General features: G+C 34.6%; 1 protein-coding gene and 1 pseudogene across 1 annotated transcript in view; both read left to right on the top strand.

Moving 5' to 3' along the window:
* LRP1B (LDL receptor related protein 1B) overlaps positions 1–24,387 on the top strand; it is a 1,919,366-nt gene that overhangs the window by 1,068,574 nt on the left and 826,405 nt on the right. Inside the window, exons 8-11 of the mRNA XM_090279551.1 lie at positions 2,993–3,215; positions 9,202–9,373; positions 12,578–12,721; positions 17,182–17,418. Of these exons, the coding sequence (XP_090135677.1) occupies positions 2,993–3,215; positions 9,202–9,373; positions 12,578–12,721; positions 17,182–17,418 (776 nt within the window). The remainder of the gene's footprint in view (positions 1–2,992; positions 3,216–9,201; positions 9,374–12,577; positions 12,722–17,181; positions 17,419–24,387) is intronic.
* LOC150021970 (protein Spindly pseudogene) lies at positions 5,486–7,628 on the top strand (annotated as a pseudogene).

Genomic DNA, 24,387 nt, shown 5'->3' with positions numbered 1-24,387 from the left:
ATGAATGAAATGTTATTTGAAAAATAAGTTTTAACTTATTATGACAAACTGATCTTTAAAGGACATTAGATGAAATATATACTTATAATAAAATCTGGCTCTCACTATCACAGAAAAGTATGCATTAATGCTTAAAAATTAGTCAAAAGCCTTCCTCAGTAGAAGGAGCTAAATTAAAATTAAATAATACTTTTTAGCCTGAAAGATACCCCATACTGTTAGATAATGCAAAGATGTTAAGAAAAGTAACAAAAAAGTAATTCACTAAATTTATAAAATCAAATATTCTATACTCTAGGTAATCTTAATATTGCTCAGTCACTGTAAATCAGATTATTCTTGGCATTGTATTTAAGTCAAGGCTAATGGTTTTCTATTTACAAATATAATTTAGTCTCATGAGTAGGTAATCTTGTTAAAATGTCATCAAACTAATTGAAATTGATTTGTGTTTACTAAACATAGTGAATACTAATCAAATATTAGACTTTGAAGTGTTGGAGGTACTTAAAACTTTGATGACAGATACTGTTTGTGCTTCACGAAAGGATCTTAATTTTTTTGGTCTCAGAGGTCAACATTGCTTTTTATTTTTATTTTTTTAATATTTTTTTTCAGATTTAATGTGTTTTATTGATTAAAATATTACATTTGTGCCAATTTCCCTTCCCTCTGCTCCCCTCCACCCGGTGGCCCCCCTCCCTCCAGTTGTCCCCCCCTTTTAGATTATGTCCATTAGTTGTGCATACAGTTCCTCCCAACCTCTCTCCGTCTATTCCATTCCCTCCTACCATGATCCCCAATTCCTATATCATCTCCCTCCCTCTCCCCACTCCCCCTCCCTGTTGACCTCCCCCCACTATGCTTCCCTTACCCACAGTTCCTTTTCCACTCTTGTTGCCTGTTTCGTTTGCCTTTGTTTCATCTCCCTAGCTTCTGTTTTTTAAACCAGTCCCTTTAACCTCTCATATAACAGTGGTTTGGATCTAATGAACTCTTTCAGTTTTATTTTGTCCTGGAAACACTTTCTCTGTCCTTCTATTCTGAATGACAATTTCGCTGGATAGAGTATTCGTGGTTGTAGGTTTTGGATTTTCATTACTTTGAATATTTCTTGCCAGTCCCTTCTTGCCTGTAGGGTTTCCCTTGAGAAGTCAGCTGATAGTCTAATTGGGACCCCTTTGTACATAATTCTTTTCTTCTCTCTTGCTGCTTTTAAGATTCTCTCTTTATCTTTAATTTTTGACATTTTGATTATAATGTGTCTTGGAGTGGTTCTCCCTGGGTCCAGTCTCTTGGGAACTCTCCTTGCTTCCTGGACCTGCAAGTCTATTCCCTTCCCCAAGTCTGGGAAGTTCTCCTTTATTATATTTTCACTCAATTTTTCAAGTTCTAGTTCGTCTTCCTCATTCTCTGGCAAACCAATGATTCTTATGTTGGGCCTTTTATAGCTGTCCCAGAGGTTTCTGATCCTCTCATTGTTGCTTCCTATTTCCTCTCGCTGCATTGGTTGACTGCTTGTTCCTTCTCCATATTCCAGTTTGTTGAAATGAACTCTGGATTCCTCACCTTCTGTCTCGTATGTGGTTTTGTTCCTTTCGTTATGAAAGTTTTTCGCTTCTTTCATATCTTTTTCCTGCTCTTTTGTGAATTCTGTAAGCCACCTGATAACAATGGCCCAGAACTGAGCCTCTGACAGGTTTCTTATCTGTTCATCTGTCAGGTTCTCTATCTGCTGTCTGGTGAGTTGTGCCACCGGGATCTCTATATTTGTCTGCCACATTTTGACAGATGCGTTTTGTTTTCCTGGGCTGGCTGTCGGGGGCGGTGCCTGTGTAAGCGTCACAAATCAGCGACCGGCTGGCGCCTGCCTGTCCGCGACCTATTTCGCAGCCCTGTGGTGCTTTCTGTGGGGGCGGGGGTCCAAGATGGATTCACACAGTTATTCAGCTAGGAGACCGGGATCCGTCCTCCCGCCCCCCTGGGCCTCACTGTTCAAGGCGATGCTGCGGCTGCTCCCCAGCGCCGGAGTCGCGCACGCCAGGGGCTTGATTGGAGTCCCGCACGCCAGGGGCTTGATTGCCTCCGGGATTTTTCGCCGCCCCCGCCCGCCACTCCGCAAACAGCTTTGCCTTCTTTAACTCTTACCTGCCCAAATGGCACCGCTGGTTTATAACTTCATGTGTTGGGCTTCCGTGTAGTTTTATTTTCTGGAATTTCTAGTTATCCTTTGTTTTGAAGTAGTTGTATTCCTCTATAGTTGTAGAGGGAGACCTAGCGTGTCCGTCTAAGCCTCCATCTTGGCCGGAAGTCCGGTCAACATTGCTTTTTAGTCTTTTATTTGAGATATATAAGAAGAAAATGAGGAGAAATGGCCCACGTTTCCTTAATGAAATTGTGTGAGGAATATTTGGAAGAATTTGAGATTGATTTGCGGGGCTTATTTATATTTTATTTCCATTGCCACAAACAACACATTTGTTTTTCCATCTGCTTACTTCCATTGCAGGTTTGTGATTCACTACCACTCATAGCATCGTTGAGCTCCACTAATAGCTTTTACAGGAAACAGACATTACCAGGCAATTTGAAAAGCTGAGTGAAAATAAAGCCTGATCGCTCACATGCCCTGGCCTGGGGACTTGGCTGTCTTCTGAAGCTTGCACCAAATAGGCTGCATGTGTTTTCTGTGCTGTGTGTTTGGGCTCTATGCAGCTTAAAGAAACATTTCCCCTAATATAAAAATAAACCCACCATAATCATTCATTTTGGGGAAATTTTACATTGTTGGTTAACTTGCTCCCTTATGCCCTACAATATTCATTAACAGATTTCTCTGCTTACGAGTGATATTACATGGAAATGGTTATGGGAAGCTAACAGATGTAACCACTGAAATAAATTAAAAGAAAAATTTCTGCTTTTTACAGACACTTCTACTAGATATGCTTTTATCCCTTCTTGACTTCAACAATTGTTTTTCTTTCAACAGGAAACTTTTCTTTACTGACTACGGGAATGTAGCCAAAGTGGAGCGGTGTGACATGGATGGGATGAACAGAACAAGGATAATTGATTCACGGACAGAGCAGCCAGCTGCACTGGCACTAGACCTGGTCAACAAATTGGTTTACTGGGTAGATCTCTACTTGGACTATGTGGAAGTTGCGGACTATCAAGGAAAAAACAGACATACTATTATTCAAGGCAGACAAGTAAGTATAGTTTTGTAGGAAAATGCAGCTAAGGTAATAAAATATATGGTATCACAATAAGAAGACCCAAAATTGCAATGATAAAAATTTCTTATGAAGTCAACTGCAATAGGTCATAAAACTTGGGATGTATTTCCTATAAGAGAGATGTTCTTTCTACAATGCATTCTATATATTGGAGATCCCTCTCATTTCTTTTTTCCCTGTATTAAAAACAAAGCACACAAAACAAAAACCAACAAAAAACAAGAACATCAAACAAACAAAAATAAAAATGCTCTACTAGTGAGAAAGAAAAATATTAGAATAGGACAGATGTTATGGCCTACTTATTCAAAACTAATTTAAATGATTTATTTATAAGAAACAGAACTATAATTTGTCCCAAGTGGCACTGGAGATATTTTGCTAACAAAAACAAACACCTGTTTACAGAAGCATCTTTATAATTTTAATAGGTTGGATTAACTTTTGCCTTCTGATATATTTAAGTGCTTCCTAAAATTAGAAAAAAAAATTACATCTCTATAGTTTTTTCCTTGCTGCATCATAAAATTTTTTTTCAAATAACAGTAGATGCTTCAGAGGAAATCTCCAAGTGGAAATGAACTTTATTCACTAGTGTACTTTTCAAATTCATTTTTACTTCAATGATGGCACTAATTTCATGTGAGATTCTTATTCTGTGGAAAGAAAATATGTAAATCTCTTTGATTTCTTTTGAAATACAAAATAAGGATATTATGTAATTATCCCTTAAAGTTATTTTCCTTTCTAATCAGCTTTTAACAATAAAATTCTTTCACTTTCCTCATAAAATAAACAAATGCACTAATCTGAATGGTTCAAAAAATAGTGTCCAATTTTAGAAGTGAGACTGTTACCTAGTGAAAGGGGGTTCTTTCACGTGGCACCCTGGTGTAAAACCCAACAACTAGTGTTGAGGAAAATGAGACTTTATTTACAATGTTCCAACCTGCGGAGGGCTGGGGGCACTCCTGCTCAGAGCCCTGTTCTCCCATGGGACCCAGCACTTCCCTTGCTTCACAAAAGGCTATAAACAAAAACCAAGCCCAATAGTTCCCCATCACTTGTCAGTTCTCTCCTTTAGGATATGGGGTACGATGTCATCAGCCTCTGTGTAACAGTTGAGCAAAACATGTGCCATGTTGCACTGGATCATACATGGCTCTCTCCTCTACCCTTTGAAAGCCACATGGTGCACTCTCACCTTTCAAAGCTGCATGGTTCTCTCTTCCCTTCTAAAAATCTCCTGGTGCTCTTCCTGCAAATGGCTGCCACCTTATTTTTAAATTTCTGACTGTGGCCGGTGATGCAGTGGGCAGGATAACCTGTTCTGACAATTCACAGAACCTTGCACAGGCTCTGGCTCTGTATGCTCTTTCCTCACCATTCTATGCTTAAAGCCCCTCCCATCTCCTTGGGGTCTGGGGAAAACCAAACTATTTACATAACTAAGTCACTAGCTATTTGCCATAGATATGCAAAGACATCCTGAAAGCTGTCCCCTTCCCCATCTCCCAACCGCAGGCTTTGGGAAATTTGAGACCAGACATTTCTCACTTTCAACTATCTTAAAATCCTTGATTTCTTTGGTGGCCTTAGGACCTAACCTCTGAAATGATTATGATGAAAGTTCTAATTTACTTATATGTAATTAAAATTCTAAGCAAGAATAAGGAATTCAAATGATTTTCCCCACGACTGAACAGTTATTTAATATCTGAAGGTTTTAAGTATTCACTTATTTTTCCTTTGTGCTGCTTGTGTTTTGCTAGTCAGCCACTAACTAACCCAACAGATAAATAGTTTGAAGTATTTGGGCTGGAGTCAGAAGGGTCTATTCACCACTCCAAGCTCCTCCCACCTCTGTTGGGGGTAGTTAACAGATAGGCAGCATTATACTTACTTTATGGGGACAGACCCTTCTGAAGGCAGCAGGAGGCAGGGAGTAAAATTTGATTTCTACTGTGTGAACATGTTTTCTACCCTGACCAATTGCCCCCTCTGTAATCATGCTTTCTCACCTGGGATGTGGATTGTTGGTAATGTAGAGTGTAATGTGGGTATATCACAACCAACACTCGCAGACGAATGACACCAAACTTTGAGCAAAACTTCCATGATATTAATAGTAATGAAAGCGTTCAGCCTGTTTGTAATTTTCCTAGAAAAAGAAATAATTCCCGGAGTGAATGGGTTGGTGTCTCTGTGCGGGTTTGAGTTACTCTCCCGAGTCCGGGCGCGGTGAACCCTCACCACGAGCCTCTGCCGGCTGCAGCAGGGGACTGCAGTGATAGAGGAGACTAAAAACAGACAAAAATTATGGAGGCAGATATAATCACAGACCTTCGATGCAAGCTCAAAGAGGTTGAAGAAGAGCGATTAAGAGCCGCACAGTATGGTTTACAACTAGTGGAGAGCCAGAGTGAATTGCAGACACAATTACATAAATGCCGTCATGAAATAATGACCATAACTGAGAATTACGAACAAGAAAAGTACACTCTTCAGAGAGAAGTTGAGCCCAAGAGTCGAATGTTAGAAAGTTTGAGCTCTGAATGTGAAGCTGTAAAACAAGATCAAAAAATGCACTTGGAGAAATTGGAAGAACAGCTGAGTAGAACCCATGGACAGGAAGTGAACGAACTAAAAAACAAGTTAGAAAAACTGAAAGCGGAATTAGATGAAGCTAGGCTTAGTGAAAAGCAGCTGAAGCACAAAGTGGATCATCAGAAGGAACTCCTGTCTCAGAAATCAGAGGAAATGCGGGTGATGTCTGAGCGTGTACATGAAACCATGTCTTCAGAGATGCTAACTCTTCAAATTGAACTGACAGAAATGGAAAATATGAAGACCACCCTCAGAGAAGAGGTGAATGAACTGCATGCAGTACAGACAGGAACAACTAGAACTTCTGAACTCCAGTTTAATGCGCCAGGTCGACCGGCTTACGGAAGAAAAAGAGGAGCGCGAGAAAGAAGCGGTTTCTTACTATAACGCCTTAGAGAAAGCACGTGTAGCAAATCAAGATCTTCAAGTGCAATTAGATCAAGCACTCCAGCAAGCCTTGGACCCCAATAGTAAAGGCAACTCTTTGTTTGCAGAGGTAGAAGATTGAAGGGCAGCGATGGAACGCCAGCTTATCAGTATGAAAGTCAAGTATCAGTCACTAAAGAAGCAAAATGCATTTAATAGAGAACAGATGCAAAGAATGAAGTTACAGATCGCCACATTGCTACAAATGAAAGGGTCTCAAACTGAATTTGAGCAGCAGGAGCGGCTGTTTGCCATGTTGGAGCAGAAGAATGGTGAAATCAAACATCTCTTAGGTGAAATTAGAAATCTGGAGAAATTTAAGAATTTATATGAAAGTATGGAATCTAAGCCTTCAGACAACTCTGGTGCTCTGACAGATACCACCTATTACACATATTTACTTCAGATAAAGCTTGACAATTCAAAGAAAATGAAAGCACGAAGGGCGAGCTGTCCGTACAGCGCATGAAAGCCTTGTTTGAGAGCCAGCGGGCTCTGGACATTGAGTGAAAACTCTTTGCCAACGAAAGCTGCCTCCAGTTTTCCCAGAGTGAAAATATGAAACTGAGAGCCAAAATAGATGAGTTAAAACTGAAGTATGAACCTGAAGAGAAAATTGAAGTGCCTGTACTCAAAAAGAGGCGTGAGGTGCTGCCCATGGACGTAACTACCCATAACCACGTATGTGTCAACGGTGCTGTTGGGGAAGAAGTTTCTCTGTCACCACCTCAGAAAGAGGAGGCGCAGTCCCATGCTAGCAATTTAGGAGATAACCCCTCGCAGTTAGAAAAGACAGTTTCTGTAAACACACCAGGCGTTACTCTCTCTCCTCGTGAAAGTCTCCCTGTGAACCCTCAGCCAACGAAGGAAAAGAAGTGTGTGAAACTCATAGACGTTCCCACCATGAATGAAAGAGGCAGAAACGCCCCTGCCTCTCCCAGGTTAGCTGCTGGATCACAGCTTCAAAGAGAAGTTAAAGAAGGGAAAGAAACTGCAAGCAAATTGGATAAGAAAACGTGTAAGAAACCACACCCTATTCTATACGTGTCCTCTAAGTCAACTCAAGAGGCCCAGTGCCCTCAACAGTGAAGACTGATCTTTAGTAAGAATAAGGTACCATTTGCCCAAAAGGTTGCTTTGGAGCTCAGTTGAGATTGTCTTTATCAGGATTACACCACCTTGCAGGTTATTTCGTTCTGCTCATTGTGCCAAGACCTGGCATGTTCATCCTCTTAGGCTAAATGTTCTCAATTTGGCTGTGACCAACCAGGAGAATTCCTTAAGTGATGATCCTTCGTGGAGCTTCTATGTGAAGAAACTATTCACTGAAAGAAGGTATTGTTATAAACCTGTTGTTGCATTGTGGACTTTTTAAGTGATATTAACACGTACAGTCAGAGTCATATGTTGTATTGTAACTGGATTTTGTCAGTGCTTAAAGCACCTGTGTTCATCTGTATATTTTTAATTCTAAACTTTCTAAATAAAGATTTTTTTCCTTTGAAAAAAAAAAGAAATAATTCCCAAGAAAAATAGGCCAAAGGTATATTTAGGTGATATAATGTCAGTTGTGTTGAAAATGATATTAGTAAATTCATGTGTGCTCATACACACACAAATATAAAATTACCAGGGAATAACACTAACATAACAAAGATTATTTGGGCTTTAACATCAAGTGATTCTCCCCATTAATTCCACTCTTTCATTTCTAGCATAAACATTAAGAAATGTGATACCATATTTAAAAAAAATGAAACCACTTATTTTAGATATGATCAGAAATGGTAATGATGAAGCATATATTCTTGGGAGATAATAGATCAAATGATTCTGCTTAAACTACAGAATTAACAAGATTCTTTGATGAAAATAGAAAAAACTATAGTATTGTTCTATAAATGTTTTTTGCAGTCAAACCATGCATACATTCTCAAATTCTCTTAACTACAAGCCTATGCTAACAATGCTCTAAAAGTACAATATAATGCCAAAATATAGTGACAAATGCTTTTTTATCAAAATTTCTACAGCAAATCAGTTGACATTTGTTCCATACCCTGGACTAGAACCATTTTAAATTAAGTATAAAACAAGGAATATCCAAAGGCAATGTGCCTATCATGTGCCTCTAATGAGAAAATCAGTGTATTCATTCTTTCTTTACTCTACTGGATGCTTTCCATGACTTCAAGATGTCTATTCTTTGCCAAAATCCCCAAGACCTCTGCCAAAGAAGAAATTTTTTACTATTAAAGCATCAGGAGAGCAATAAACATCGTTCCTCTCAAGTGAACACTTCCATTTTTATTATAAATAGACTTTAGAAAGAATGCAATTTTTGAGTAAAATGCTGACATTTCATTTACAGTCATTCCAAATATGTGATTTTATTGTTCATTATTTTCCATTCTGGGCAAGTATTAGTCTAAATGTAACTTTTTTTAAAATGTGATTTCTTTTTTACTTATAAACACATTTCCAAAGGTACTTTAGCATCAGTTCTTTCGCAGGTAGAGCTAGTTTTTTGCAAATTCTACATATCCATGACTTTATGAACAAGAAGAGCATAAAAATATCTCCCAATTTTATATAACAGTGCCATAAGAATATTAATGAATACATTTAAACGTTTTGTTCTTGCTAGCTTTTGAAAAGTAGCTACTGAATAAGTTTTCTTAATGAAACATGAATGAAATCTCCCATGCATTTGTAGCTGCTATATTCACTACTGCATAATGTTTTATTCTCAGAGTACGTTTTTTGAATTAGTGAAATGTTAAATTCTTTGAGATAAAATAAGCAGTGATATTCTGTGACTTCTCTATTATGGAAATTGCCCACAGTAGTAAATAGCAATCAGTTTTACTTTCAAGTTGAAAGCAACATATTTAAAAATCATAGTTACATTTGCCCTTCTTTATAGGTCAGACAACTTTATGGTATAACTGTGTTTGAAGACTATTTATATGCAACCATTTCTGATAACTTCAGTATCATCAGGATAAACCGATTTAATGCCACTGATATTCATTCATTAATTAAAATGGAAAATGCTCGAGGAATTCGAATCTATCAAAAAAGAACTCAACCAACAGGTAAGAGGCCAAACTTCTTTATAGCCTTCATAATGCTGAATAGAGCAGGGATATGGTACTTGTGTCTTTGTATGATGTTAAATAGGTGAATTGTAAGTTCTGTGTTTTGAGTAACAACAGTATACATGTCTGCTAGACAAAATGGAATAAAGCTCCCTTCACAAGTCTAAATGACAAATTGTTCAGTTGCTGGTGAATGAATGGTTTCTACAACCATAGAATTGAAAGTATAGCTAGATTTAGATTCAGGAAGGAGCTTTTAATCACCATGATGTAGATGCTAAGATACTAAGAATTATTTTTTTGGTATTATTTTGGAGATAAAATTTAAATCAGGTGACTTTCTTGTATCAATTCAGTTTCATTGCAATAATGGAGGTCTTTTGACTTAACAACCTAATTGTTTTTAATACATATTTATTTAAAATAATTTTAATGACAAGAATGCAATGTTTCTAAGTATTTCTCAGTAACACAAACTAGTTATTTTGTGTAGTAGATTAGTGAGGCTCATTAACAAAAACAATTTAGGCTCAATAATATAGCAAGTAATGTAAAATGCCAAAACCACCACGCAAAATTTGCATCATCTTGTTGTGCTTCAAATTAACACTAATTTAGAATTATCTAAACATTAACATATAAGAAAAATAAAACAGATAAAGAGGATAAGGAGTATAAAGGATGGGGGTAGTTTACAATTTGATAGTGAATGGTCAGAGGAAATCCCATTGAAAAGATAAAATTGGATGAGGACTTGAAATAATTGAAGGAAAGAAGCAGGTAGAGATGAGCAAGCACAAAGGCCATGAGGAAGATCATACTTATTGTTCAAAAAGCAATAAGGAGACCCATAGAATAAAGAAAAGGAACAGAGTAGGAAATGAAGTTGGAGAAATGAAGAAGGACTATTACAAGATAGCAAGCAGGGCCCTGTAGACAATTGTAAAAATCTTTTGCTTATACTTTTAGTGTAATGGGGAGACCTTAGGAAGAATCAAGCAGAGAATTCTCATGATCTGACTTAATTTTTAAAGGAATCAATATGGTCACTGTGTTGATGACAGACTGGAGGGGGAGTGGCAAAGGTGGAAAGTTGAGGAGATGGGGGATTAAACCAAGATGATAACAGTGAATAATAAGAAGTAATTAGATTTAGGATACACTTGAAGGTACAGCCAACAGGAGTTTCTAATGAGTTGGATGTGAGATATAGATTTTAAAAGAGTCAAGGGTGTCCTGGCCACTGTTGCTCAGTTGGTTGGAGTGTCATCTTATAATTGAAGGATAGTAAGTTTGATTCCAGCAAGGGCACAAAACTAAATTACAGATTTGATTCCCAGTCTGGGTACATAGGATTGCAGGTCTGGACACATCAGAGGCAACCAATCGATCTTTCTCTCTAACATAGATGTTTCTCTCTCTCCCTTCCTCTCTAAAAGCAACAAAAAAATAAAATGTCCTCAGGAGAGGACAAATAAATAAATATAAATAAATAGATAAATAAATAAGAGGGTAATGACAATATTTTGGGCTAGCAATTAGCATAATTCAATTATTTAACCAAGTATGGACCAGATTTGGGGGCAAATAAAAGAAGTATAATTTTTGTGTTATTTCAAGTGTCTCTTATAAGTTCAAGTGGAGATATCAAGGAAGAGAGTCTGGAGTTCAGGGGGAAGTCCAGGACGGAGATATCAATTTAGGACTCATTGGCTTAAAGATGACTTTTAAAGCTATGGAAATAGATGTGATCACCAAGAAAGTACCTGTAGATGGAGAAGAACAGAGTTTCAAATAATAGATACTAGAAAATTCCAATAATAAGAGGTCAAAGAGAATAGAAGAAACCAAAGAAGAGACAGAAGAAACTTGATAAATTCAATTGGTCATTGGATTTAGCAGCGCAAATTCAGCTCTTGTGGATCTGACAAGAGCAGTTTTGTAGTAAAGTAAATGTCTGGATATCAATGGGTTAGAGAGAGAGGATGGAAAGAAATTGTAGAAAATGAATGTAGAGAACTTTGAAAAGTGTTGATGTAAGGGGAAGCAGAGAAATAGGCGGCTAATTAAGGATTGCTGTCAGAATTAGAGTTACAAGAAGGTTTTTTTTTCTTATAATGAATAAATAATGGCATATTTGTATGCTCACGGGCATGATCCAATGGAGAGAGCAAAAGCAATGATGGTGATAAAGTGGAGAATTGCAAAGTAAGTGACAGAAGACATGATCTAGGATAAAAATGGCATAAGATTGGAAAATAAAAGCAACACTCCTTATGGGAAAAAACAAAATTGTATTTCACTCGTCTTTTCATTTAGAGAATGAGGACTACAGAAAAGAACATGGCAAAAATTTTTAAAGTGTAGCAGTGTTATTATTAAAAGAAAATTAGCATATTATTCATTGCAATTTCTAGTAATCAGTGATTAAAAAATTATTATAATTACACTAAGACATACAATCTTACTGACATGATTACTACTACAACCTGTTCTTTTGACTCATCATTCTGTTTCTTATCCTCTCCATATGGTACTTTTTCTTTTTTTTTCTTTCTCTAACTTTTACACTTAGAAAACGGCCTTGTACTCCTTAATCTTCACGTGCAAACTCAGCCTCTTCCTTTTGATGGTTACAGTCACAGACACACAATTTATTGTGTAATGCAGTTCTCAAAATGGCAATAGACTCAAAATTGAAAAAAAAAAAGAAGTCTCAGCACTTCTCAGTAAAGATAATCACTGAATTACATTTTGTCTGGGTTGGATAACCACATAATGGATTATTATAAATAAATCCTCTTTCTGCTTATCTACTTAAACTGGGATATTTTATAGTACTTTTATATTTGAAATATATATATATATGTATATATATTTTTAAAGTATAAGAAGCATGCACTGAAAAATGTTATTTTTATTTTGCTTACATTTAAACAGTTTATATTAATATAAAAGCATAATATCGCACAGAATTGCTTTTTAAATGTAATCATAGAAGGATTTGTGCAGATCCCTACCCCTCTTCTATGGGGTTTAACTCTTTCTAATTGATTCTGGCACTAAATAGTTTGGCATTTAGATTTTTTTTCCCCCCTAGGATTATTCTTTCCAGTAGTGTAAAAACATTCCACATACCCATGCACATAATTATCTTGTCTTTGGAGAATTTTAAGCTTGCTGTTTTTTTATTTGTTGTAGTCAGAAGCCATGCATGTGAAGTGGATCCATATGGAATGCCAGGGGGATGTTCACACATCTGTCTACTCAGCAGCAGTTACAAAACACGGACCTGTCGCTGCAGGACTGGCTTCAACTTGGGAAGTGATGGCAGGTCATGCAAAAGTACGTTGTCAAAATCAAACATTTTGCCGGCAGCTACTGCTTCAGAATAGGGTTTTTAGTATTAATTAGCAGCATCAACATTAATAATAACATGAGACTTCATCAGGTGAAATCTGCCTGCAAATATGTCACAGTCCCTTTTCTCAAAATTAGTATTTAGTCACTGTGTGTGTGTGTGTATGTGTGTGACAATGTAAATGAAAAAACTAATTGGGCTGCAGAATGACTAAATTTATAGATTTTCAGGAAACATACTTTAGGGAAGATTTTTAGAAAAACTCTTTCCTTTATTCCTTAAAGAATGTTTTTGCTCTAATGAGCTCAAATCATTGGTTGACCAGATTTTCTCTTATCTGAACCAAGATGCTTCTCCTAACAATAGGTGGGCTGGGTAGTCCAACAGAAATTTACATAAAGCAATGCTTTGTTTTACACAGTATCATTGGGACATGATATTTATTTTGTTATTTAATGTTTGATTAAAAGGAACTTTGTTAATTAATCTTTTTAACAATTTTATTTACAAGCTTTTAATAGATATATCTTTCTTTTATTCTTGAAATATGCTAGGGTAATTTAATTGTTTTTATTTAAATAAGCTAATACTTTTTTATATAAATGACTTTTGTAAGTTTAACATTTTGCACAAAACTTAGTTAAGGACTTTACTTCAGAGTCTTTACACACACAGAATAGAATGGCCCTTTTAGAAACGGTGTCCATGTGCAGACTAGTATTGGTCTTTAAATGTCCCCAGATAACTGTAATTTTTAAAGCTATGGCTACTTATTACAATGTCAACTTTGTCTTCATTTTATCATAGCAATAGCTTTTTATTTCTGTCAATTCTCTTTGGCCACTGTCCTGCCATCTCTTCTATGTTCTTGTCATGTGCTTGCTGAGGACCGTGAAGTAACACCACTAAATTTTTTATGATTTGAAGTCTACACAGTTGGAATTAATAGTTCTTTAATATTAAGAACCAAGAAGCTCAACTGTGATAAAATGTATGCATTTTAGTATTTTGCTTTTATTTCTAACTTTATATTAAATGCTGGGAATATAGATAACAGATCTCATTTTCAAGAGATCCTCTGGATAATTGAGGATACTGTGTCAAAGTCTTAACATTGGGAGGGGGGAGGGAGAAAAGGGGGATAAATAAGGGAAGGGTTTAGTCAAAGAACATGTATAAATGACTCATGGATACGGACAATGGGGAGGGATATGATTGCGGGAGAGGGGGTGGGCTGGGTGGGGGAGAGAAATGGGGGAAAAATGGGACAACTGTAACTGAAAAACCAAAAAAAAAAAAAAAAAAAAAAGTCTCAACATAAAAGTTTTTTTTGTGGGTGTATTTGTATGTATGTGCATATAACCAGCCTTTAAACTGTCCTAGTTACCACTTGGGCAGTGCTGGCATGCCATGTAAAAGTTTAATCATGCACATTTATACATATATATGTGCATACATATATGCACACATTTAGGGACAAAACATAAGATTAGAATTGCATAAACTTCAATCATCTGTAATTTAGTGTCAATCAGGGTACATTTACATTAACAAAAAAGAGTTCTAGGTATTTTAAGCAGAAAAAGTCAAATTAAAAAAGGTGTTTGCAAAATTATTAAAAAGCCTGAAACAGCAGCTTCTAGAATGCATCTTCAGAATATTCCTCAAAACCATCATCAAACTAACCTGGCTTAAAGCTGGAACATCTGCCAAAATCAGGGATGAGGAAGCTTGCACCACAACTGTTAAAGCTCCAGAAATACATCGCAACTGATAGTACCATACTGGTAAACAAAACAAAAAAGCACCCTCTTTCTGGCCTCTTGATGTATACAAAAGAAGGAGATCAATGTGGAAAAACTCAATTTTTCCATTAGATGAACAACCAAAACAGCAAAAGGTGGCCTCATTTCCATATTTTAAACTTGAACAAATACATTTACTTTTAGGTACTTAAATCAAAACCAGACTGTGGCTACGTGTCTGTGAAATGTATTTTTAGTTTTAAGTTGTATATTGTACAGGCAAGTACACTAAAAATTCTTTAAAGTAGGTATTGAATGACTAAAAAAAAAAATGTTAGGAAAACAATAGGGAAATAGTTACCATTCTTATTTAAAAGCATATACACGCACACATACATTAAACCAATAAAATACCAGGTTTACCAATTACCAATTAAAATATTTATTAAATATAAAAGCAAAAATAAATGTTAGCAAGCATGCATATGGTAAAACCAGCATTTATATGCACTGATAATAGAATTAGAAATTGTTGTAACTATTGTAAAGACATGAATATATACAAAAGACATCAAACTGATGCTATCCTTTAACAAGTTATCCCAATTTTGACTGAAGAAATTCATTGTAAGTGTATAATAAAAACAAAACTTCAGAAGCAACCTAAATATCTAACAATAGGTAAGTAGCCAAATATATTATATTGTCTTTCTAGTAGGGAACACAATGGTGACATTAAAAATAATGTTTTGAAGACTTTTTAATGACAAAAAATATTATATTTTTAAGAATTAGGAACTAAAATACACTAGTAATATATCTCTTTTTATAAAAGAAATAAATCTATGCCTATAAAGTTGGCAGGAAATATTCAAGAAAGTTAAGTTTCAAATTAATATGTGCTACTCTTAAATAATATATTATGTTATTTAAAAAATAGACACTCAGAGGCTATGAGGACAATGTTGAAGAGGAATGTAGATATGTTTTACCCAGTAATCTTATTTCTGGAAATGTATACTAAGAGATCATCTAAGAAAATAAATAAAATAATATGTTGAAAAAATGCTTATCTCAGTATTATAATAATAAAAAGATAAAACCAATTGAGGAATAATTTGACAAATTATCATGTGTCATACTGATTATACTGAAAGAATGTAAAGCTTAAAATAATCATACTAGAACATAATTTTAATACTAAGATGTAATAATGGAAGTAGAATATAAAAATGGGGTGTCTTCTTCTATAGAAGTAACTGTGCATTTGAAAATTAGCTAGCTAAATGAAATATTAAATAGTCACACCAAGGAATAAAATGTGGTGGTGAAAATGAATGAACAATGAATACAATGACCATGGGTAACTATCAAGAATGCAATAAGAATAAAATTAATTCACAGGAGAATTCACACATATAATTTATACATGTAAAGTTAAACAATATACTCTTGGGAAATACAAAGAACATATATCTACAACTTTTCAGAAATACCTGATAAACTCAATAATCAGAATGTCAATGTCTCTAGGATGAAATCGAGGTGTCTGCATGCCTTCCCATGTTATTGAAATATTCTTACAATCTGTGCTGGATACATGAGAGTTGTTATATTTTTGTTCTCTCTCTCTGTATATATGTATATGTATATACATATATATGTTATAAAATTTGTTAACATATATTTAATATTTAATAACTTTAATTAAAAACAATAGAAAAATATAGATAATAGTATAGCTTATATTGAGGGTGTTATGTTCATGAGTTGTTAGGTTTTTTTTTCCAGATTTTTTATAATGTAGATATTTTACTAAGAATCTCATGATATGGTTATCAAATATATTTGAGTCAGCTTTTAAAAAGAAAATTGTATGTTTTTCCTTTCATGTAAAGTAATTCTTTCAAAATATATTGATTAAATTAGTGGTTGAAGAATCTTGCATATATTTTTATATAAAAGTCTGGAGGAGTCAGTTTACTCTGTAAAAAATGCTATCTTGATTTTGGCATTTTAATCCAGAAGACAGTTGTTTTTCTTTTGTTTTTTGATAAGGGCTATGTTATACATGAGCTACTGACATCAACCTCTAACTTTCTAATTAAGATGTGAAGAAAAAAGTGATGCTGTGTCTGGCATTTGATTTCATTTCTTAAAAAAAAAAAAAAAGAAAACTAATTAGATAACTAATCTCTTCAAATGCAAGTATGTGATACTGCGTGATTCTTTTGTTTGTTTCTGACAGCCTGTAGATGCAGACTCTGAGGAGGGGAGTGTTTTATATATTCTGAAGTTTTAGTATTGTGAAACATAATGAATTCTACAGTTGGTATCTACAAAACACATTAGATAGATTGTAATGAATTGTAAAATTAAATGTGCCAGATGTTTTGATAAATGTCCATTTTGCAGATACAAGTTTTCCAATGATCTTTCATGTTTCTTGCTATATTGACAGTTACAGACAAAAGAATAATTAACTAAATATAACTCACAGAGGCAATTTCTGTTTTAATTAAAGTAATGCAATTAGCTGGCCTTCTTGCATCAAGATACATTTGGCATATTTTAGAGTTTAATTTTTGGTATTAAATTTTAAAAACATTAATTGTGCCAGTTAATTAAACCATGGCATTATGCAGTGTAAGAAGATTAGACAGCATCACTTGTTTATGTTTGTAATCTTCCCTCTGCAGGACCCAAGAATGAGTTGTTTCTTTTTTATGGGAAAGGACGCCCAGGAATTGTTAGAGGAATGGACTTGAATACCAAAATAGCTGATGAATACATGATCCCCATAGAAAATCTGGTAAACCCTCGTGCTTTAGATTTCCACGCAGAAACCAGTTATATCTACTTTGCTGACACCACCAGTTTCCTGATTGGACGACAGAAGATCGATGGCACCGAACGAGAAACCATCCTGAAAGACGGTAACTGACAATGTGTAACATTAACATTAGCCTGCCCAGAGATAAAGTGCTTTAAAGGGATAAATCCAATGTATGTCAAACTGACTTTAACAAGAACCCAACCTAGTGCTGATTTAAAAATATTTGTTAATCTAATTTTCTTCAGTAATATTATTTCTACATATTTTTCACATTCAAGCATATTAAAACTTCCATTATAAATTTGAAGTTGCAATTGTCCACTACATTTTAAATGTCACAGGAATTAAATTGAGCTATTTATCCACTTTCATCGAAAAACAGATTTAAAATTCTATATTTGCAGTTCTACGTGGCAGAACAAGAGATTTAAACAGGACATCAGAGACTTTTGTAATATTTCATTCTTACTAGAATATTGTTTATATTACTAAAACTACTTTAAGAATATTAATATCCCCATTGTCATCACAGATCTTGCATATTGTTTCTTACTTTATAAATCATTAAAATTCAGTTTTCTGAAATTGCCTTTGAAATATCAGTATCTGTAAGAAATTTAAATTTTTTATGACTTGTTATTTACAGATATGTACATATATATAACCATATATATGCAAACATATATGTATATACTTTACTAAATTTAGTGGATTTTTATGAATTAATTGACTTAGGAACAACCAGCAGGTAAGAAAATAATATAATTTTGGTATAAGTAGGAAAGATAATAAGCAAACCAAACCTTTGAGTGGCTGCTAATCACATTAACATATTAACTTCAGTTTCCTCATATATACAATCTGCTTATTTCTCAAATGTTTTAGAAATTCTTTATTAGTGAACATTAATTGTAACCATATTTTATGAAGGACACTGTGCTAGCTATCATAGTAGATTGAAGAGATTTTAGGAAATGGCTGTCTTCAAGAAATCCATAATCTACTTTTGGAGATAATATAAACACACACAAAATGTGAAGGGTTTGAAGTATTTAACTTAATTAATAAGTTCAGAGGTGGCCCAAGGAAATGAATGATTAATTAAGAACATCCATGTGGGGAGGTAGAAGAAGGTAAAGGGAGGATAAATGATGGTGGAAAGACACTTGACTTGGAGTGGTGAACACACAGTACAGTATAAAGATGATATATTGTAGAATTGTATACCTGAAACCTACATAATTTTATTAACAAATATCATCCCAATAAATTAAATTAAAAAATAAAATTAAAAAAAACAGACAAATAAACAAACAAAATAACGTCCATGCGAGGAGAACCCACAGGAAGGAAGAGATAGATGTCTTTATGTGGATATCCTCAGCAAAGATTTTGTGAAAGAGGTGTTATTTTGAATAGATCTTAAAGGAATAATCTTAAGTAGGAGGGGAAGATATCCCATGAAAACAAGAGTACATTTTCTAGAAAGAGGATGAGAGGAACATTAAGTGGATTGCTATAGGAGCTCTGTTTACTGTTAATAGTAACAGAGTAGATGTGAATGGTAGTGAAATAAAATAACTTAAATGTTAAATGAAGGTTCTTGAATACAAATCCTGAAGGGGTAAGAGACAGGAAATGCTTCTAAGACAAAGAATAATGTGAATTAAATATTTTAGAAGAATCAATGTTGTAGTGGAATGCAGAATGAATGAGAGTGAAGGAGAGAAAATAAAAGTAGAGACAGACTAAGATCATTTAGAGCATGATGGATAAATGAATGGTGGTCTCTTATCTTTTAAAAGACATCAGAGCAGCATAAAATATGTTTTATTCACCTCACTTTAAATCAAATCTTTAATAGTAAAAAGTACAATTTACACAAGTGACAAATGAAGTGCTAAAATGAAAACTATGCTTGTTTTTATCATTTTTTTTCCCAATTAGAGTTAAGATTTTTACTTTAAATTGGATGTGGCAGAGACTGTGTGCCTACTTTTTCTCTGTAATGTGATATTAATTGAAAGGGACTTGACAATTTTAGGACAATTAACTTGCATGTTCTTTCTAAGTAGTAGATATATTTTGGATTGTTTTAATCTTGACCTAGACATTTTTAAGAGGGACAGAAATATAATAGAGATGATTCTTGGTTTCTTTTTAAAAACTGTTAGTTCCAGTGTTGTGTCTGAATGGTCTAGCCAATAATCCTAATTTTGACAGCCATATCATATCAGTGACATTGGTGGTTTTATGCATTCAATCAGAGCAACAGAAATCAACTCTAATAGCTGCCTAACTTCCAAAGCACATTTGTATAGTTTTGCTTTGGCAGTATGAAGGTTACAAGAACATTCTGTATATTTTCACAACTAAATATATGAAAATTTTGATATTCCTATACAAAGATATTAATGTATTTTAACTAGTTTATCTTTTTTCTTCCCAGTAAGGAGAATAATAATAGACATTATAATACAAGATTAATATACCAAAACACAACTTACATTTGGAAAATGACAATTTGTGGTTCTTGAAATCAGAAAAATCAACTCCGCTGTGTATTTATTCATTTAGCTAGAGTGTCTACATTCCAACCTGAAGACCTAGAGGCAATGCTTAGTTTGACAAATGATTCCTTAAGTTTGGCAGAAATTCTTAGTCTTAGGTAAATTTGTATAGTTTGAAGTACAGGCTCTAAAATTTTTGTTTATAAATAAAACAAATATTTTGGAATCTCTGTGAGCTCAAGTATTTTTTATAAAGGAAAAAATTAAAATTTTTCAATAAAAGACTAATCTACATTTCAATTTTCAACTTTCTTTTTGTTTCAGAGACTTATTGAAAACCTCCTAAATATGACAGGTGCTATAGTCTTTGTGGAATCTTGCGGGCTAAAATAGTACTTAAATAAATGAAAGGAAAAATTGTCCATTTGAGATATTTACATCTAGCTAAATAATTACCGAAATCATTTATGAAATCAAAACATATTGGTGATAAAATAAAAATAGACTTCTATAAGTTAAAAAAATTACCAATCTGCATTTTTCCACTCTCTAGAATTTTTGCCAAATTTATGTAAAATTTATACTTTCTTTTTTTTTAATTAGTTATTTGAGCCCCGGCTGGTGTGGCTCAGTGGATTGAGCACCAGCCTGTGAACCAAAGGGTCGTAGGTTCAATTCCCAGTTAGGGCCCATGCCTGGGTTATGAGCCAGGTTCCCACTTGGGGGTGCATGAGAGACAACCAGACATTGATGTTTCTATCCCTCTCTTTCTCCATCCCTTCCCCTCTTCCTAAAAATAAACAAATAAAAAATTTAAAAAATTAATTGTTTGATTTTTTTTCTTTGTCCAGTCAACAAACATTCATGGAATGCCTTTTCTGGACCCAGTGCCATTCTGGGTGATAGGAATGATGTAGTAAATAGGACTGAGGTTCATATTTAGTTTATACACAGATAGTTGGATGGCAGATAAATGAACAAGATAATGATAAATGATATAAATAAAATAAAGTAGGATACTATGGTACAAAGTAAAAGAAGATATCAAGAAGAGGGAAATTTATTGTAAGTGATCAGGGAATTTAAATTAGCCATTCTAGTCAGGTATAATTGTTACTATCTCTAAAAGAACGAGAAAGATGCTCTTTATAAGACTGAGTTCACTTTTATCTTCTTGGTGTCTTTTCCAAGGTTTATTTTTCATTGTAGTATATATATAATTTTCAGGAGAAAGGGAAAACATAAAGTACTAACTTACTATTCTATTTATTATGCATGTTTTCTATTAGTGCAGTATCTGTTTTTAAACTGTATAAATTAATTATTCTGGGATACATATATCCAAATAGAAAGCATGTGAAAATAATTTTTTCATATTGTGCTATATTTTTTTAAAGCATTTTAAGAAATAAAACACTCAAAGCATTTTTTTTTTCCTGAGTTTGAAAGTTATTGCCCACAGCTACAACAGAAAAACTGTAGTTTCAATAGATCAAATAATTAAACTGGAGACCTGAGGTCACCAAGTTTTGGTAATTTGTTACAATAGCCACAGAACAAATGCAAAGCCCGCTCTCTTACCCATTTTGCTATACTGACCTTCTATACTTCTTAGTCTGGGTTTGACCTGATTGAGGTCTGGAGTACATACATGCCTCCACACCCCAGAGTCTTCTTTTCACTGAGAGTATATTACAAGAGAAAACTTAATATCTTTGGACAGGATGCAAGATATGCTCCTTTTTTTGATATTATGAATAGAACTATAGCCAGGAGGAAGGAGAAGCAGTATTTTTATGCCAAACACATTCTCCAAATAGCATGTTTAAAGTTAATGTTGACATATGACCAAATGGTTATTCCATATTTATTAGATTGCTTGTCCAGCATCTGAAGGGTCAACTCTTGTTCTTCATCTCAGTTCCACCCTCAGCATTTCCCTCCTCCTTGCATGGATTTTATTTTTATATTTTTATTTTTATATTTTTTAATTTCTTAAGTATATTTTATTGATTATGTTGTTACAATAGTTTCAATTTTTTCCTCTTTGCTCTCCTCCACCCAGTAACCCCTTCCCCCCAGCAATTCTACACCCCTTAGTTCATGTCCATGGGTCGTGCATATATGCTCCTTGGCTTTACCCTTTCCTACATATTTTTAAAATTAATTAATTATTTTTTATAACAATAAAAAATAACCCCCCCCTCAGACTTAAGACCCTTTATAATCTTATAAAGGACAATGAGCAAAAGTCTGGTGCTCCTCTAGCTGCTTTAAGCTGGACATGTTCATCATCCTACCTACTCTTGGGTCCAGAAATCCCTAATAAGAGTGGGGGTGTAGCAGGGAGGGTGGCCTTCCCACATGAGGAAGAATTTTGCAGACCCCAGGTCAGTTGGCTGTCACCTGACAATAGTGTGCTTGGCTTAACAGGATGGCATCCTGGTTGTATTAGACAATCACTCAGGTAATGAGATCATAGGCTTATGCTCTCTAGTTCAATTTTGCTCATTTGTTTGTGTTGTTCATTAGTCTCCTGTATTAAGTGATATCATATGGTATTTTTCTTTCATTGACTGGCTTATTTCACTAAGATAATTCTCTCTAGTTCTATCCATATTGCTGCAAATGGTAGAAGTTTCTTCTTTCTTTCTGCTACATAGTAGTCCATTGTGTAAATATACCACAGTGTTTTGACCCACTCATCTACAGATGGGCACTTAGGTTGTTTCCAGCACTTGGCTATTGTAAATAGTGCTGCGATGAACATAAGGGTGCATGGGTTCTTTTGAATTGGGGTTTCAGGATTCTTCGGATATAATCCTAGCAATAGAATTGCTGGTTCAAAAGGCAGTACCATTTTTAGTTTTCTGAGGAAATTCCATACTGTTTTCCATAGTGGCTGCACCAGTCTGCATTCCCACCAGCAGTGCAGTAGGGTTTCCTTTTCTCCTCATCCTCACCGGCACTTGTTGTTTGTTGATTTGTTGATAATGGCCATTCTGACCGGTGTGAGGTGGTATTTCATTGTGGTTTTTATTTGCATCTCTCTGATGGCCAGTGATGTTGAGCATTTTTTCATATGTCTATGGGCCCTCTGTATGTCCTCTTTGGAGAAGTATTTGTTCAGTTCCTTTGCCCATTTTTTTAATTGGGTTGTCTATCTTCTTGGTGTTGAGTCATATAAGCTCTTTATATATTTTGAAGCTCAATCTCCTGTCTGAGGTATCATTGGCAAATATATTTTCCCATATGGTTGGTTCCCTTTTCATCTTGCTGATATTTTCTTTTGCTGAACAGAAACTCTTTAGTTTGATGTAGTCCCATTTGTTTATTCTTTCCTTTATTTCCCTTGCCTTAGGAGATATATATCAGTGAAAATATTGCTACATAGGATATCTGAAATTTTCCTGCCTATGTTTTCCTCTAGGACTTTTATGGTGTCACGGCTTATATTTAAGTTTTGGTCCATCTTGAGTTTATTCTGGTGTATGGTGTAAGTTGGTGATCTGGTTTCATTTTTTTTTTTTTGTATGTTCCTGTCCAATTCTCCCAACACAGTTGTTGAAGAGGCTTTTTTCACTCCATTTTATGTTCCTTCCCCCTTTGTCAAAGATGAGTTGACCATATACACTTGGGTTTATTTCTGGGCTCTCCATTCTGTTCCATTGATCTGTATGGCTGTTCTTATGCCAGTACCAGACTGTTTTGATTACCATGGCCTTGTAGTATAGCTTGGTATCAGGTATTGTGATGCCTCCTATGTGTTCTTCTTCCTCAAGATTGCTGTGGCTACTTGGTGCCTTTTTTTGGTTCCATATAAATTTCTGAAGTATTTGTTCTAGGTCTGTGAGATATGTTGTTGGTATTTTAATAGGGATTGCATTGAATCTGTAAATTGCTTTGGGTAGTATGGACATTTTAAAGATGTTTATTCTTCCCATCCATCAACATGGTACATGCTTCCATTTATTAGTATCTTCCTTAATTTCTTTCTTTAGTGTTATATAGTTTTCTGAGTACAGGTCTTTTACCTCCTTGGTTAAGTTTATTCTTAGGTACTTTATTTTTCTTGTTGCTATAGTAAATGGAATTTTTTTCTAGTTTCTGTCTCTGATATTTTATTGTTGATGTACAGAAATGCCTGTGATTTCTGAATATTGACTTTGTACCCTGATATTTTGCCAAATTCACTTATTCGGTCGAGTAATTTTTTCATGGAGTCTATAGGGTTTTCTTTGTACACTATCATGTCATCTGCAAACAATGACAGTTTTACATCCTCTTTTCCAATTTGGATGCCTTTTATTTCTTTTTCTGTGATCGCGGTGTATGATCTTTCTAATGTGTTTCTGGATCCAATTTGCCAATAATCTGTTGAGGATTTTAGCATCTGTGTTCATCAGCGATATTGGCCTGTAGTTTTCTTTCTTTGTTGTGTCTTGACCTGGTTATGGAATTAGAGTAATACTGGCTTCATAGAAAAAGATTGACAGTCTTCCCTCTTCTTGGACTTTTTTGAATAGTCTGAGAAGGATAAGAGTTAGTTCTTTCCTTAA

This window comes from Furipterus horrens, unplaced genomic scaffold, assembly GCF_987537825.1.
Source record: "Furipterus horrens unplaced genomic scaffold, mFurHor1.1.pri manual_scaffold_1, whole genome shotgun sequence".
In the NCBI taxonomy this organism is placed as follows: Eukaryota; Metazoa; Chordata; class Mammalia; order Chiroptera; family Furipteridae; genus Furipterus; species Furipterus horrens.
Note: the sequence above shows the minus strand (reverse complement) of the source record. Positions and strands in the feature narration are given on the sequence as shown.